Source organism: Salmo salar, chromosome 02, assembly GCF_965601325.2.
Source record: "Salmo salar chromosome 02, fSalSal1, whole genome shotgun sequence".
In the NCBI taxonomy this organism is placed as follows: domain Eukaryota; kingdom Metazoa; phylum Chordata; class Actinopteri; order Salmoniformes; family Salmonidae; genus Salmo; species Salmo salar.
Window position 1 is genome coordinate 15,331,552 of NC_138292.1, and position 15,313 is coordinate 15,346,864.

General features: G+C 43.7%; 1 protein-coding gene across 1 annotated transcript; it reads right to left on the minus strand.

The window, feature by feature from the left end:
* Positions 1 to 12,001: 12,001 nt before the first annotated feature.
* Positions 12,002 to 13,677, minus strand: LOC106605966 (sialic acid-binding Ig-like lectin 15). Its single transcript, XM_014201990.3, has 3 exons — positions 13,505 to 13,677; positions 12,710 to 13,105; positions 12,002 to 12,511 (listed from the first exon to the last, which is right to left on the minus strand). The coding sequence occupies exons 1-3, from the start codon at positions 13,557 to 13,559 to the stop codon at positions 12,090 to 12,092; spliced, it is 873 nt and encodes a 290-aa protein (XP_014057465.1). The 5' UTR covers positions 13,560 to 13,677; the 3' UTR covers positions 12,002 to 12,089.
* Positions 13,678 to 15,313: the final 1,636 nt, after the last annotated feature.

Sequence of the window (15,313 nt, forward strand, 5' to 3'; positions counted from 1 at the left end):
CACCTTTGGCAGCGATTACAGCCTCGAGTCTTCTTGGGTATGACGCTACAAGCTTGGCACACCTGTATTTGGGGAGTTTCTGAGGAGCGTTGCTGCACAGCTATTTTCCGGTCTCCAGAGATGTTCTATCGGGTTCAAATCAAGACTCTGGCTGGGCCACTCAAGGACCTTGAGACTTGTCCCGAAGCCACTCCTGCATTGTCTTGGCTGTGTGCTTAGGGTCGTTGTCCTGTTGGAAGGTGAACCCCAGTCTGAGGTCCTGAGCGCTCTGGAGCAGGTTTTCATCAAGCATCTCTGTACTTTGCTCTGTACATCTTTCCCTCAATTGTGACTAGTCTCTCAGTCCCTCCATAATATGCTCATTTATTACTCCAGTGTTAATCTGCTAAATTGTAATTATTCGCTCCTATGGCCTATTTATTGCCTACCTCCTCAACTAGCCTACCTGGTTAAATAAAGGTGAAATAAAAAATCCCCACAGCATGATGCTGCCACCACCATGCTTCACTGTAAGGATTGGTATTTGCCAGGTAATGAGCGGTGCCTGGTTTCCTCCAGACGTGACGCTTCATCAGACCAGAGAATCTTGTTTCTCATAGTCGGAGTCCTTTAGGTGCCTTTTGGCAAACTCCAAGCGGACTGTCATACTGAGGAGTGTCTTCTGTCTGGCCACTCTACCTTAAAAGCCTGATTGGTGAAGTGCTGCAGAAATGGTTGTCCTTCTGGAAGGTTCTCCCATCTCCACAGAGGAACTCTGGAGCTCTATCAGAGTGACCTTTGGGTTCTTGGTCATCTCCCTGAACAAGGCTCTTCTCCCCCAATTGCTCAGTTTGGCCTGGCGGCCAGCTCTAGGAAGAGTCTTGGTGATTTCAAACTTCTTCCATTTTTAGAATGATGGAGGCCACTGTGTTCTTGGGGACCTTCAATACTGCAGAAATGTTTTGGTACCCTTCCCCAGATCTGTGCATCGACACAATCCTGTCTCGAAGCTACAGGTGTGTGTGCGTGTTTGTGTGTGTGTGTGTGTGTGTGTGTGTGTGTGCCTTTCCAAATCATGTCCAATTCATTGTATTTACAGTCAGCTGCTAGTCGCCGGCCGAGGCAACCCGACCTCATGGCTTAGTTTTTGCTCTGACATGCACTGTCAACTGTGGGACATTTTATATAGACGTGTGTGTGTGTGTGTGCCTTTCCAAATCATGTCCAATTAATTGAATTTACAATACCACAGGTGGACTCCAAGTTGTAGAAACATCTAAAGGATGATTAATGGAAACAGGATGCACCTGAGCTCAATTTTGAGTCTCATAGCAAAGGGTCTAAGTACTTACGTAAATAAGGTATTTGTTTTTTATTTTTAATACATTTGCAAAAAAGTCTACAAAACTGTTTTCGCTTTGTCATTATGGATTAAAACATTGAATCAATTTTAGAGTAAGTCTAACAAAATGTGAAAAAGTTAAGTGATCTGAATACTTTCTGAATGCACTGTAACTTATAAATGCCTCAGAACAATACGAGGACAAATCATGACGTCAGTAATCTTCAGGTCAGAAAGTTGGCGCGCTAGAAAGAGGCCCTAGTTCCCGAGTTGGAATTCCGAGTTGGATGATCTTTCAAATCGATATTTCCCCGTCGGAGCTCATTCTTTCCCAGAGTTCCCTGTTGTTTTGAACGTGGCATTCATCATTTTATTATTTTAAATGTTTTACTTTTAAATATATCCATTGAGTCTTGAAGAATATAACTTATAAATACTTTGAACTTAGTTCAGTTGATGATCCCCATCAGAACCCGAAAGCTTGTTTTATTCCTTAGTAAACAATATAAATGTAACCATGTTATAGCCTCAAAACATGGTAAAACTATTATTTTGATGTCATGGATGGTCAGTACTGGTATCATTGCTCTCTCCATGAATTTGAGTGGTAACATTTATCCAGCCCCACCCCTCAGTGGCAGGTGTCCGCTTTGTTGTTGTTGGAGCTGCAGATTGCCACTTTAAAATGAAGCAGCAGTCGATGTTGAGTCCCTCTATTCTAGTGACTACATCTGGTCCCCTTATCAATACCAGACTCAGATTTAAGTGTTCAGATATTTCAGATGACTGTTCAGTTTGGTTTGTGCTTCTTCTACGGAAATCATGTGCACAATGATTTGAAAGCTAATTTACTATTCAAAGTGACTGTTTTTGGTACACTGTAGACACACACACACACGTTTGGTGTTGATAAGAAACCCCTTTAAAATAAAGCCCAATCACCCCCATGTTATACTATATTATAAACTGGGTGGTTCAAGCCCTGAATGCTGATTTGTCTGAAAGCCGTGGTATACCACAGGTATGACAAAAGTTGTATTTTTACATCTAATTATGTTGGTAGCCAGTTTATAATAGCAATAAGGCACCTCGGGGGTTTGAGGTATATATCCAATATACCACGGCTAAGGGCTGTATCCAGGCACTCTGCGTGGCCATGTACCATTCATATTAGGGGTCGGCCGATTATGATTTTTCAATACCGATTTATTGGAGGACCGACAAAAGCCAATGCCTATTTATTTATTTATTTATTTATTTATTATTATATATATATATATAATGCTTCTCCAACACTGTGTTTTTGCATTATTATTTGCATTATACACTGCTCAAAAAAATAAAGGGAACACATAAACAACACAATGTAACTCCAAGTCAATCACACTTCTGTGAAATCAAACTGTCCACTTAGGAAGCAACACTGATTGATAAACATTTCATATGCTGTTGTGCAAATGGAATAGACAACAGGTGGAAATTATAGGCAATTAGCAAGACACCCCCAATAAAGGAGTGGTTCTGCAGGTGGTGACCACAGACCACTTCTCAGTTCCTATGCTTCCTGGCTGATGTTTTGGTCACTTGAATGCTGGTGGTGCTTTCACTCTAGTGGTAGCATGAGATGGAGTCTACAACCCACACAAGTGGCTCAGGTAGTGCAGCTCATCCAGGATGGCACATCAATGCGAGCTGTGGCAAGAAGGTTTGCTGTGTCTGTCAGCATAGTGTCCAGAGCATGGAAGCGCTACCAGGAGACAGGCCAGTACATCAGGAGACGTGGAGGAGGCCGTAGGAGGGCAACAACCCAGCAGCAGGACCGCGACCTCCGCCTTTGTGCAAGGAGGAGCAGGAGAAGCACTGCCAGAGCCCTGCAAAATGACCTCCAGCAGGCCACAAATGTGCATGTGTCTGCTCAAACGGTCATAAACAGACTCCATGAGGGTGGTATGAGGGCCCGACGTCCACAGGTGGGGGTTGTGCTTACAGCCCAACACCGTGCAGGACGTTTGGCATTTGCCAGAGAACACCAAGATTGGCAAATTCGCCACTGGCGCCCTGTGCTCTTCACAGATGAAAGCAGGTTCACACTGAGCACGTGACAGACGTGACAGAGTCTGGAGACGCCGTGGAGAACGTTCTGCTTCCTGCAACATCCTCCAGCATGACCGGTTTGGCGGTGGGTCAGTCATGGTGTGGGGTGGCATTTCTTTGGGGGGCCGCACAGCCCTCCATGTGCTCGCCAGAGGTAGCCTGACTGCCATTAGGTACCGAGATGAGATCCTCAGACCCCTTGTGAGACCATATGCTGGTGCGGTTGGCCCTGGGTTCCTCCTAATGCAAGACAATGCTAGACCTCATGTGGCTGGAGTGTCAGCAGTTCCTGCAAGAGGAAGGCATTGATGCTATGGACTGGCCTGCCCGTTCCCCAGACCTGAATCCAATTGAGCACATCTGGGACATCATGTCTCACTCCATCCACCAACGCCATGTTGCACCACAGACTGTCCAGGAGTTGGCGGATGCTTTAGTCCAGGTCTGGGAGGAGATCCCTCAGGAGACCATCCGCCACCTCATCAGGAGCATGCCCAACTATGTAAAGAAAAAAGTATTTAATAACATTATTTCTTTCATTCAGATCTAGGATGTGTTATTTTAGTGTTCCCTTTATTTTTTTGAGCAGTGTATATATACTGCTCAAAAAAATAAAGGGAACACTTAAATAATCAAACATTTTAAAGAAGTGGGGTCAACTCCGTTTCATTTTCAGTCATTTAAAATCATTTAAAGCTGAATTTTGACATTACTTTTAAAGATATACAATTCAACACCAGAGTGCCGACATGTAGTAATGGCAACAAGCTATTAAATGGAATTGGATGTGTCATAGTGCAGGTGCTATGACCATTTACTTAACCTTTCCTTTGTCACCTTTCACCCTCACATCCCAGTCTTCCAGGCCTCTGTCTGCTTCCATGCAAAGAGTTGTCAAGAGTTTGACTGTCAAATGTGTCAGTGTTTCCAAGGAGGAAAAAGCAAGACAGAGTCTAACTAGAGTCAGTTAACTGAGGGAAGGTGAAGAGTGTTTCTGCCCCAAGGTAAGAGGATACGGACTGTCTTTAAGCTTCTACAAATGTAGCATACCAATGTTTGATAGCTTTTTTAAATAACTCAATCTTATTAAATAACTATTCTGTATAATAAGTCACTCTGGATAAGAGTGTCTGCTAAATGACTTAAATGTAAATGTAAAATGTATAAATAATCTGTAATAATGCTTAAATAAAAAAAAACAATTAAGAGAGGTAATACATGGAAAGTAATGAACAAGAGTGCTGTTTATGAAAAATGTATTTCTGAAGAGATCCCCAGGGCCAGCTCTAGGCATAAGCAACATAAGCAGGTGCTTACGGGCTCCGAACTCAGGGTCTCAACTTAATGTTGAGAGTTACAATAGTAGAATACACAAGGTGCAAACTTGAAATTTGGTTGTGCATCAGCAGTTTTTTACTTGTTTTGTCATTCACTGACAGTCACTCAATTAGCCACGTCAGGTAACAATTTTAGATTGGAAAGTTGGTCTAGCCAGTTATATAAACTTGTAGTAATCATGGCCGAATACCAACCGGGCACGCAGGGCACATTATCAGGGGTCCTGACCACCAGGGGGCCCCATTGATTTTGTTAGTCACTCTCACTCAGATATCATTAACATGGCATAAGTCATGGAAAAATGTGTAGAATTGCAGAAAATTAGCTTTAAAACTGGAAAATGTCTCTCTTCCCCATGGCAAAATGTGTAGAATTGCAGTAAATGTACTTTAAAGCGTACATGTTTCTCTCCGCCGTCAAAAGGGGGGCCACTAAAACTATTTTGCTCGATTGGAGATACCCAAATATACACAGTGTACAAGTATTAGGACATCCAGACAACTTGACACAACTGTGGGAAGCGTTGTAATCAACATAGTCCAGCATCCCTGTGGAACGCTTTCGACGTCTTGTAGAGTCCATGCCCGACGAATTGAGGCTGTTCTGAGGGCAAAGGGGGTGCAATTCAATATAATGTTTTGTACACTCAGTGTATTTACTGTATTAACTTTAGTAAAAATCTGTATAATAGCCTGAGGAAGGAGTAAGGCTGGAATTCACTTGTCACAGATTTAGGCTCAATCGTTTTCACTCAAAGTATTTATGCTATTGCCTATTTATGTTGAAACTAGCCTTATCCATCAACTTTGGCTACACACCTTTCTCAAATGACAGGACCTGTCAGAGATGCAAATGACTTGTCCTCACAGACCTGCCATGGCAACAACAGGAGTTGGCCTGTAGGCCTCCTATTTCCAATGTTGTCTTTGCCAAAGCATATGGTCAAATTTGGGCTAAGGGAAATTGGTTGATATGTAAACAACCCACAGTGTGCCTAACCAAAGCTGCTACCTAAACATACAGTACCTAAACAACCACAACCAACGGCCACATAAATATTAGATGACAGGACTGTTTTGCTATGTTTCTGAAATTGTAACAAATTAAAAAAAATATTTGCCTTCACAGCCCAGTTACCTGCCAACCTCCACGACCCATCTGACACCATCCCTGCTCCCATCTGGCTTTAGCGGCCATGGCCCTCGTCACAACCATGGGAGTGGTGCCAGACCAATCCAACTCAGTATCTCTCTGCACGACTGTGACCTGTTTTATGACCTTTTACAAAGTGACTCTGTCATTAGAGATGCTGTAAATGCTGAAGAAAATACAAACTGGGTTCATCTCAATATATAAATCTCCTCATCTCCTTTGAAAAACTGGCTGAACAGGGTGGAAGCAAATTCATCCACCATATAGCTTTCACCTATCCTGACAATATACAGTACCAGTCCAAAGTTTGGACACACCTACTCATTCAAGGGTTTTTCTTTATTTTTACTATTTTCTACATTGTAGAATGTAGTGAAGACATCAAAACTATGAAATAACGCATGTAATCATGTAGTAACCAAAAAAGTGTTAAACAAATCAAAATATATTTTATATTTGAGATTCTTCAGAGTACCAACCCTTTGCCTTGATGACAGCTTTGCACACTCTTGGCATTCTCTCAACCAGATTCACTTGGAATGCTTTTCCAACAGTCTTGAAGGAGTTCCCACATATGCTGAGCACTTGTTGGCTGCTTTTCCTTCACTCTTTGGTCCAACTCATCCCAAACCATCTCAATTGGGTTGAGGTTGGGTGATTGTGGAGGCCAGGTCATCTGATGCAGCACTCCATCACTCTGCTTCTTGGTCAAATAGTCCTTACACAGCCTGGAGGTGTGTTGGTTCATTGTTCTGTTGAAAAACAAATGATAGTCCCACTAAGCGCAAACCAGATGGGATGGCGTATCGCTGCAGAATGCTGTGGTAGCCATGCTGGTTGTGTGCCTTGAATTCTAAATAAATCACTGACAGTGTCACCAGCAACGCACCCCCACACCATCAAACCTCCTCCTCCATGCTTCACGGTGGAAACTACACATGTGGAGATCACACGTTCACCTACTCTGCATCTCACAAAGACACTGCGTTTGGAACCCATAATCTCAAATTTGGACTCATCAGACCAAAGGACCCTGGGACTAAACACCTCCCTATGCAACTGGATCATGGACATCTTGATGGGCTTCCCCCAAGTGGTAAGGGTAAGCAACAACACGTCTGCCACACTGATCCTCAACACTGGAGCCCCTCAGGGGTGCGCGCTTAGTCCCCTCCTGTACTCCCTGTTCACCCACAACTGCGTGACCAAACACGACACCAACACCATCATTACGTTTGCTGACGACACGACAGTGGTAGGCCTGATTACCAACAGAATGAGACAGCCTATAGGGAGGAGGTCAGAGACCTGGCAGTGTGGTGCCAGGACAACAACCTCTCCCTCAATGTGAGCAAGACAAAGGAGCTGATCGTGGACTACAGGAATAGGCGGGCCGAACAGGCCCCAATTAACATTGATGGGGCTGAAGTGGAGCGGGTCGAGAGTTAAGTTACTTGGTGTCCACATCACCAACAAACTATCATGGTCCAAACACACCAAGACAGTTGTGAAGAGGGCACGAAACACCTTTTCCCCCTCAGGTCCCCAGATCCTCAAAACGTTCTACAGCTGCACCATTGAGAGCATCCTGACCAGTTGCATTACCGCCTGGTATGGCAACTGCTCGGCATCTGACCGTAAGGCGCTACAGAGGGTATTGCGTATGGCCCAGTACACCACTGGGGCAAAGCTTCCTTCCATCCAGGACCTATATACTAGGCAGTGTCAGAGGAAAGCCCCCAAAAAATGTCAGACTCCAGTTACCTAAGTCATAGACTGTTCTCTCGGCTACCGCACGGCAAGCGGTATCAGAGCGCCAAGTCTAGGACCAAAAGGCTCCTTAACAGCTTCTACCCCTCAAGCCATAGGACTGCTGAACAATTAATCAAATGGCCACCTGGACTATTTACATTGACACTCCCCTTGGTACCGGTACCCCCTGTATATAACCTTGTTATTATTTTTTTGTGTTACTTTTTATTATTTTTTTTACTTTAGTTTATTTGGTAAGTATTTTCTTAACTCTTTCTTGAACTGCATTGTTGTTTCAGGGATTGTAAGTAAGCATTTCACGGTTCCTGTTGTATTCGGCGCATATGACAAAATAAAGTTTTATTTTATTTTTGTCAGAATTCCACCAGTCTAATGTCCATTGTTCATGTTTCTTTCCCCAAGCAAGTCTCTTCTTATTATTGGTGTGCTTTAGTAGTGGTTTCTCTACAGCAATTGGACCAGGAAGGCCTGATTCACGCAGTCTCCTCTGAACAGTTGATGTTGAGATGTGTCTGTTACTTGAACTCTGTCAAGCATTTATTTGGGCTGAAATTTCTGAGGCTGGTAGCTCTAATGAACTTATCCTCTGCAGCAGAGGTAACTCTGGGTCTTCCATTCCTGTGGCGGTCCTCATGAGAGCCAGTTTCGTCATAGCGTTTGATGGTTTTTGTGACTGCACTTGAAGAAACGTTCAAAGTTATTGACATTTTCCGTATTGACTGACCTTCATGTCTTAAAGTAATGATGGACTGTCATTTCTCTTTGCTTATTTGAGCTGTTCTTGCCATAATATGGACTTGGTCTTTTACCAAATAGGGCTATCTTCTTTATACCATCCCTACCTTGTCACAACACAACTGATTGGCTAAAACGCATTAAGAAGGAAAGAAATTCCATGAAGCACACCTGTTAATTGAAATGCATTCCAGGTGAAGCTGGTTGAGAGAATGTCAAGTGTGCAAAGCTGTCAAGGCAAAGGGTGGTTACTTTGAAGAATCTCAAATATAAAATATTTTGATTTGTTTAACACATTTTTGGTTACTTCATGATTCCATATGTGTTATTTCATAGTTTTGATGTCTTCACTATTATTCTACAATGTAGAAAATAAACCCTTGAATGAGTACAGTAGGTGTCCAAATCTTTGACGGGTACTGAAGCTTTCACCTATCCTGTCCTTTCAGATTACTGGAGATGAAGGAAAGGAGAATAGGAGAGGAAGCCACTTAACACTATTGAGATGAGCCCGTTGTGTTGAATGAAAAGAAAACAGGCTGATCAGGCCTGTAGTATGTCCCCCTCTGCTGGTGTGACACTAGTAGTATTGGAGCGTTGTCCACCTCTGTCATCAACAGCACATAGTCACCTAAAATACAATTTCCTTTATTAGTTAAACAGTATGGAACACAGACTCTTAAGTCTGTTGACATGTTTGAGTATTTTTGTTGATTAAATAATCTTATCCTGGAGCAGAATTGTTTTGTTTGCATATGAAAATGGATGTTTTAGCAGTTTCTACCCCTCTTAAGCGTCCACAGCACTCTCTTTTCCTAATAGCTTTGGCAAAGAGCTCATCACTGCATTCCCGGAGAACATCGCCTTTTACCATCCCACTCAGCCTTACAACAGAATTGTAATCACAGCACTACACAGTGACACCACGGTAATTGTGAAAATGAAGGAACTGGGTTCCACAGATACCAGGAACCTGAATGCAGCACAGGAAGTTGTGATTCAGGCAAGTTGGATAAGGCTCAAGAGGTCAAAGTTCTCTAACAACACAATCCATGTGACCAGCAACAACGACATCATTGTCCTTGCCATCAGCCAAAGAGGTGAAAGCATCCAGACCACGGTAGTCCCACCGGTGGAGAGCTTGGGTACAGAGTACCATGTCCCCCCTATACCTGAGATGACGCATCCTCAGCCTCAAATAGACCCAGGGAACCATTTGTTTAGGCTCATCATCATAAACAATATAGAAACTAACGAGGTCACCATCTCAGGGCCAGCAGGTGAGAACGAGACTGTCTCACTCCAGCTGTTCCAACTGGTTCAACTCTGGCTGAATAGATCGCTGCCAGAGCCACACGTGTTGGCCGACCACCCCGTGGCGGTTCTGTACAGCCACCCATGCGCTGCCACAACTAACTGCACCTGTAGTTTTCTATTCAGCCCTCTGTACCCCGTCACAGCGTGGGGGTCAGAATACCTCGTGCACCCCTCTTTGGAGAATGGAGCTTTGAATGAAACTACCTTTCTGCTGACGACCAACCAAAGTGTGAGTTTACTCAGCGGACCCCCCACAGAGCCCCTCCAACTGCAGTCTTCCCACGAGCTGCCCTTCTATCCCTTCCTCCCTGGTGGCTCCTCCCTGGTCAAGACCTCCAGTCTTGTCTCCCTGACCCTCCACAGGCCAGGCCTACTACTCAGCCTCATCCCAACGCATAGCTTCTCCTCCTGCTACCTCCTCCACTCCCTCAACGCCATGAAGAACCAGGCCCTGTTAGTAGCCCCCACAGCCCAGACAGAGGGGGTGCATCAGGGGAACACAGCCCTGGATGTCACATGGACTCCCATGATGGGGACCGAGTACTCCTGGGCACTCGTTGACTTTGGGACAGAATACAGGAAACATGTCATCTGGCATAGTTCCTCCGAAATGGCTGCTTACTACTTGGGAGAGACAAACGGCATGGTTTTGGGGAATTCGGCTGCCAGCATCAGCACAGATCCAGGTATGGTGTTGTAGAGGTTTCATAGAGTTGTATTGCTGTGAATTATACATATCATTCATGTCTGTTGTATGCCAGTTTTTTTATAGGAATATATTGATTACTCTCTCGTGTGTGTGTGTGTGTGTGTGTGTGTGCTTGTATGCACAGATTCTAAGGGCTGTTTGCTGAGGCCAGAGGTTGTGACACTTGGGGACGAGCAGGGTGGCTGGCCCGAGTCTCTGAAGTACTGCCAAGATCAGGGCTACAGTCTGGTCAGCCTGAACACAGAAGAATTTCTACTTCAAGTGACCAATAAACTGAGGGAGTCTGAGACCCAGATTCAGGGACAGACGCAGGGTCAGGTGTGGATAGGCCTCCGTCAGAGCTCATTGACAGGACAGTGGTACTGGCTGAGCAAGGCTGCTGTGTCCTTCAGCCACTGGGCCCAGGACGAGCCAGGGACCCCCATACAGGGCCAGTGTGCCATGATGACACTGGACCCCCAGGGAAACTATACCTGGAGCGACCAGAGCTGCTGTGAAGCTCTCCCAGCCGTCTGCTACAGAGAGCCACTACACTTCCCCCTTCAGTAGAGCTCTATACTTGACCACGTCCCTTTCCGTAGGACCCTTCATTCATTATACTCACTAGATTCAAGCTCCTTTGTGAAGGGCATTTCATAAGATATAGTCTCTAAACAGCTATACTGTATGTCTCGATCCAGAATGATTGAAACTGACTGTCTGGTGTTTTTCTATATTTGGAGTTGAGGCATATATCTGGATAAAGTCATTCTGATGTCTCTGATCTAGAACTTCTTGACAAATAAGACTGTTTTTACTTGTTATTCATATTACAGGTCCAAACCTGATTGTATCAAATCTATGAAATATAGCGTCTTTTTTTATCTACTGTAGTCTTGTGTAAAGTCTTTGAAAAGGTGAAACATGTGAATTGAAATACTGAGGAGTTAACTAGATAAATGTTTTCCTTTTGCACATGTTATAGACTGGTTGGTTGTTTAGCAGCAAAACCGACACGTGCGCAATTATGGGGCGAAACACGTGGTTGGCTTAGACTATTGACAACATGTAAACTATATTTCATCTCCAAATGTTTATAAAAAACAAATACATTTGCACAATGAGCATTTGTCTCTCAAATACATTGTTACAGTTATTGGTTAGCTAGATAGCTAATTGTAGCCGTATTAGCATAGATGTGAAATCAGTCAAAACGCCTCAACAAGACATGGTATCAAGAACAAGATAAAAACTTACTCAAACGAGACACCTAAAGTACTATTCCCCACATGGCAGCTTGTTATATTACCTTAAATGACATTAGATGTGGCATATTTGTATAAGAAGCTATGCTTGTGCTGTATTCTTTAAACCACCATAACCACCATTAAAACACCATCCTCCCCTTTAAATGTACAGCGCTTTTGTGTGTTGCCTCCATTTTGAGGCTTGACAAATAGTTAGATGATCACAACATTTCAACCAATGAGTTAGATTCATAAACAATAAACTAATAATTTACACTCTATTCATTACATATAAACCCTTGGTAGGGAATGAGGTGGGATCTAATTACATGCAAATAGGTCCACAATGTATTGTTTATTGAAGGCAAACGGAAAAATGTATGAGAAGTTAAAACATTTGTATGTGTGTATGCGTATAGAAACATCATTTGAACCAGCATCTGAGCCAGGCTGGGCCTCCTCCCTGCGGCAGCCAGACTACCATCCCCAGCAGCAGGAGCACCTTGAACCCCAGGGAGAGGGAGAGCAGGAGCAGCAGCGGAGGGGCCTCCCCAGAGACCTGCACCTGCCTGGGGGGCAGCATGTACAGGGTGGCCTGGTCCTTCCCCAGGGGGTTGGAGGCACTACATGTGTACTGCTGCCCAGGGAGGACGTCCCGGAGCTGGCTGGTGGTGTGATGTTGCTCGAGGGACTCCTGGGAGAGGGGCGAGATGTCGAACCCTTCCATGTGCTCGTCAGGCCCCAGCCACTGGACGTCAGGTAGGGGAGAGCCCTGGACACGACACTGAGCCCTGTAGCCAGCTTCCTCACTGCCCTCCACTGACAGTCCCAGGATTCGTGGGGCAGCTAACCATGAAAGCCATGGCAAACACAGACACCCCAAATCAATACAATCATATCCATGAAATACGCATAAATCCATCTACAATTAGACAAACAAACAAACCCATACAGAGTTGACATATTAGATCACTTTCAAGGTCTAAAACAAACTGTGTAGTACTACATTCTACAGTGTACTCATCATATACAGAATCCCCCTACCCTCCACTCTAAGCCGTGTGCCCATCTTATCCTCGTAGCTGGCGTGTGCGTGTCCGGGGACCTCCACACGGCAGTAGTAGCGTCCGTTGTCCTGCAGGGCGGCGCTGTTGATGCGCAGGGAGAGGTCGTGCTCTCGGGGGTTCCCCTCCAGGCGATAACGTTGGTCCTGCTGGGGGTCTGGCTGGCAGGTCCTGGCCCCGGTGGGAGAGGAGCAGTGGTACAGCACCGTAGAGCCCTGGCCGTGGCCCAGCCGCCACACCACCTGCAGGGAGGAGTGCAGCGTGTGGTGGGGGTGGGTGAAGGAGCAAGGCAGCACCACCGGGTAGCCCTCCATGGCACGCACCTCCGCCTGAACCTTCATGGACCAGCCGTCATCGTTCGAAGCAGCGCCCAGGGCTGGATGTGTCATAATACATGTTATTAATGCTCAGGACAGATGGAGAGCTGGAGCTGATATATGATACTTTAAATTGCACAGTGATACACAGTTTGTATTACTGTGCAATTTAAAGTATGTTTAATCAAACTTCAACTATGGTTTTAAAAACACATTTTGAAAACTGGAATCGTTCTGTATTCCTGTAAGCAAAATGTCAATCTGATAGTGGTGTCCAAATCGGTCATGCTTTGAAAATGAGGAAGTTCACTTTGATCTAACTTTGCTTTCTGTTTTCCATTTCCTTCTGATAAAAACAGTGCAAAATTATATCACTGAATAGTGTGACCCCACAGTTTGTCTGACAAATATTTGATCCACATATGCTGTAGTCGCGAGTCCATCTGTAACCTACTTACCTTCCATGAAACACAATAGGAGATTCACCATTCTGCAGAGTGACCGGGTGTCCATGCTTGAGACTGCTGTGTTAAGGATAGCATATGCAGCGAGGATTCTATGTTTGTCTCCTCACCTGACTCACTGTTTCTCAGACACTGTCCCGTGGCTGCCAGTCATTCCAGTACAGATCATATGAGATTCTATAGCGTATTTCCCTCATCTAACACACTGTCCTATACACAAAAATTATTCACACCCCTTGACTTTTTCCACATTTTGTTGTGTTACAAAGTGGGATTAAAATGGATTTCATTGTTGGTCAACGATCTACACAAAATACTCTGTCAAAGTGGAAGAATAATTATGAAAAAATGTATTCATAAAAATAAATAAACACTAATATATCTGATTTGATAAGTATTCAAGCCTGAGTTAATACATGTTAGAATCACCTTTGGCAGCGATTAAAGGTGTGAGTTTTTCTGGGTTTGAGTCTTTCTCTCTAAGAGCTTTGCACCCCTGGATTGAACAATATGTGCACATTTTATTATTTTTTGAAATCTTTAAGTTCTGTCAAGTTGGTTGTTGATCATTGCTAGACAGCCATTTTCAAGTCGCCATACATTTTCAAGATGATTTCAGTCAAAACTTTAACTAGGCCACTCAGGAACATTCACTGTCGTCTTGGTAAGCAACTCCAGTGTATATTTTGTCTTGTGTTTTAGGTTATTGTCCTGCTGAAAGGTGAATTTGTCTCCCGGTGTCTGGTGGAAAGGAGTTTAGAAAGGATTTTGCCTATGTTTAACTCTCTTCGTTTTCTTTTGTTTTTTTTTATCATAACTTCCTTGTCCTCAAAACATGATGCCGCCACCACCATGATTGATAATATGAGGAGTGGGACTCAGTAATGTGTTGTGTTGGATTTTCCCCAAACATAATACTTTGTATTCAGGACAAAGTCAATTTCTTTGCCACATTTTTTTGCTGTTTTACTTTAGAGCCTTATTGCAAACAGGATGCATGTTTTGAAATATTTTTAATCTGTACAGGCTTCCTTTTCACTCTGTCAATTAGGTTAGTATTGAGGAGTAACTACAATGTTGTTGATCCATCCTCAGTTTTCTCCTATCAAATAGTTTTCTCCTATTTTATTATTATCTATATGTTTACCTTTATTTAACTAGGCAAGTCAGTTAAGAATTTTTTTTAATTTATAATGACGGCCTACACCGGCCAAACCTGGACGACGCTGGGACAATTGTGTGCCGCCCTATGGGACTCCCAATTACGGGCCACTTTAATAATGGAACACTAGTCTATTTAATAATGTATACATACTGCTTTACTCATTTCACATGTATATACTGTATTCTATTCTACTGTATTTTAGTCTATGCCACTCTGACATTGCTCGTCTTAATATTTATACATTTCTTAATTCCATTCTTTTACTTTTAGATTTGTAGTTGTAAATGAGAACTTGTTCTCAACTGGCCTACCTGGTTAAATAAATGTGAGAAAAAAATAAAACAATTTGTGTGTATTGTGAATTCTTAGATACTACTGCACTGTTGGAGCTAGGAACACAAGCATTTCGCTACACCCACAATAACATCGGCTAAATATGTGTATGTGACCAATACAATTTTATTTGATGTAAACTCTAACTGTTTTAAAATCACCTTTGGCCTCATGGTGAAATCCATGAGCGGTTTCCTTCCTCTCTGGCGACTGAGTTAGGAAGGACGTCTGTATCTTTGTAGTGACTGGGTGTATTGATACACCATCCACAGTGTATTTAATAACTTCACCATGCTCAAAGGGAT

Bases quoted from the DNA above. Each gene is read 5' to 3' on its own strand.
- LOC106605966 (XM_014201990.3), bottom strand. From the start codon at position 13,559: ATGGACACCCGGTCACTCTGCAGAATGGTGAATCTCCTATTGTGTTTC. The intron at 13,106-13,504 runs GTAAGTAGGTTA...TGACACATCCAG, and splicing joins CCTATTGTGTTTCATGGAAG to CCCTGGGCGCTGCTTCGAAC. The intron at 12,512-12,709 runs GTAGGGGGATTC...TTTCATGGTTAG, and splicing joins CACACGGCTTAGAGTGGAGG to CTGCCCCACGAATCCTGGGA.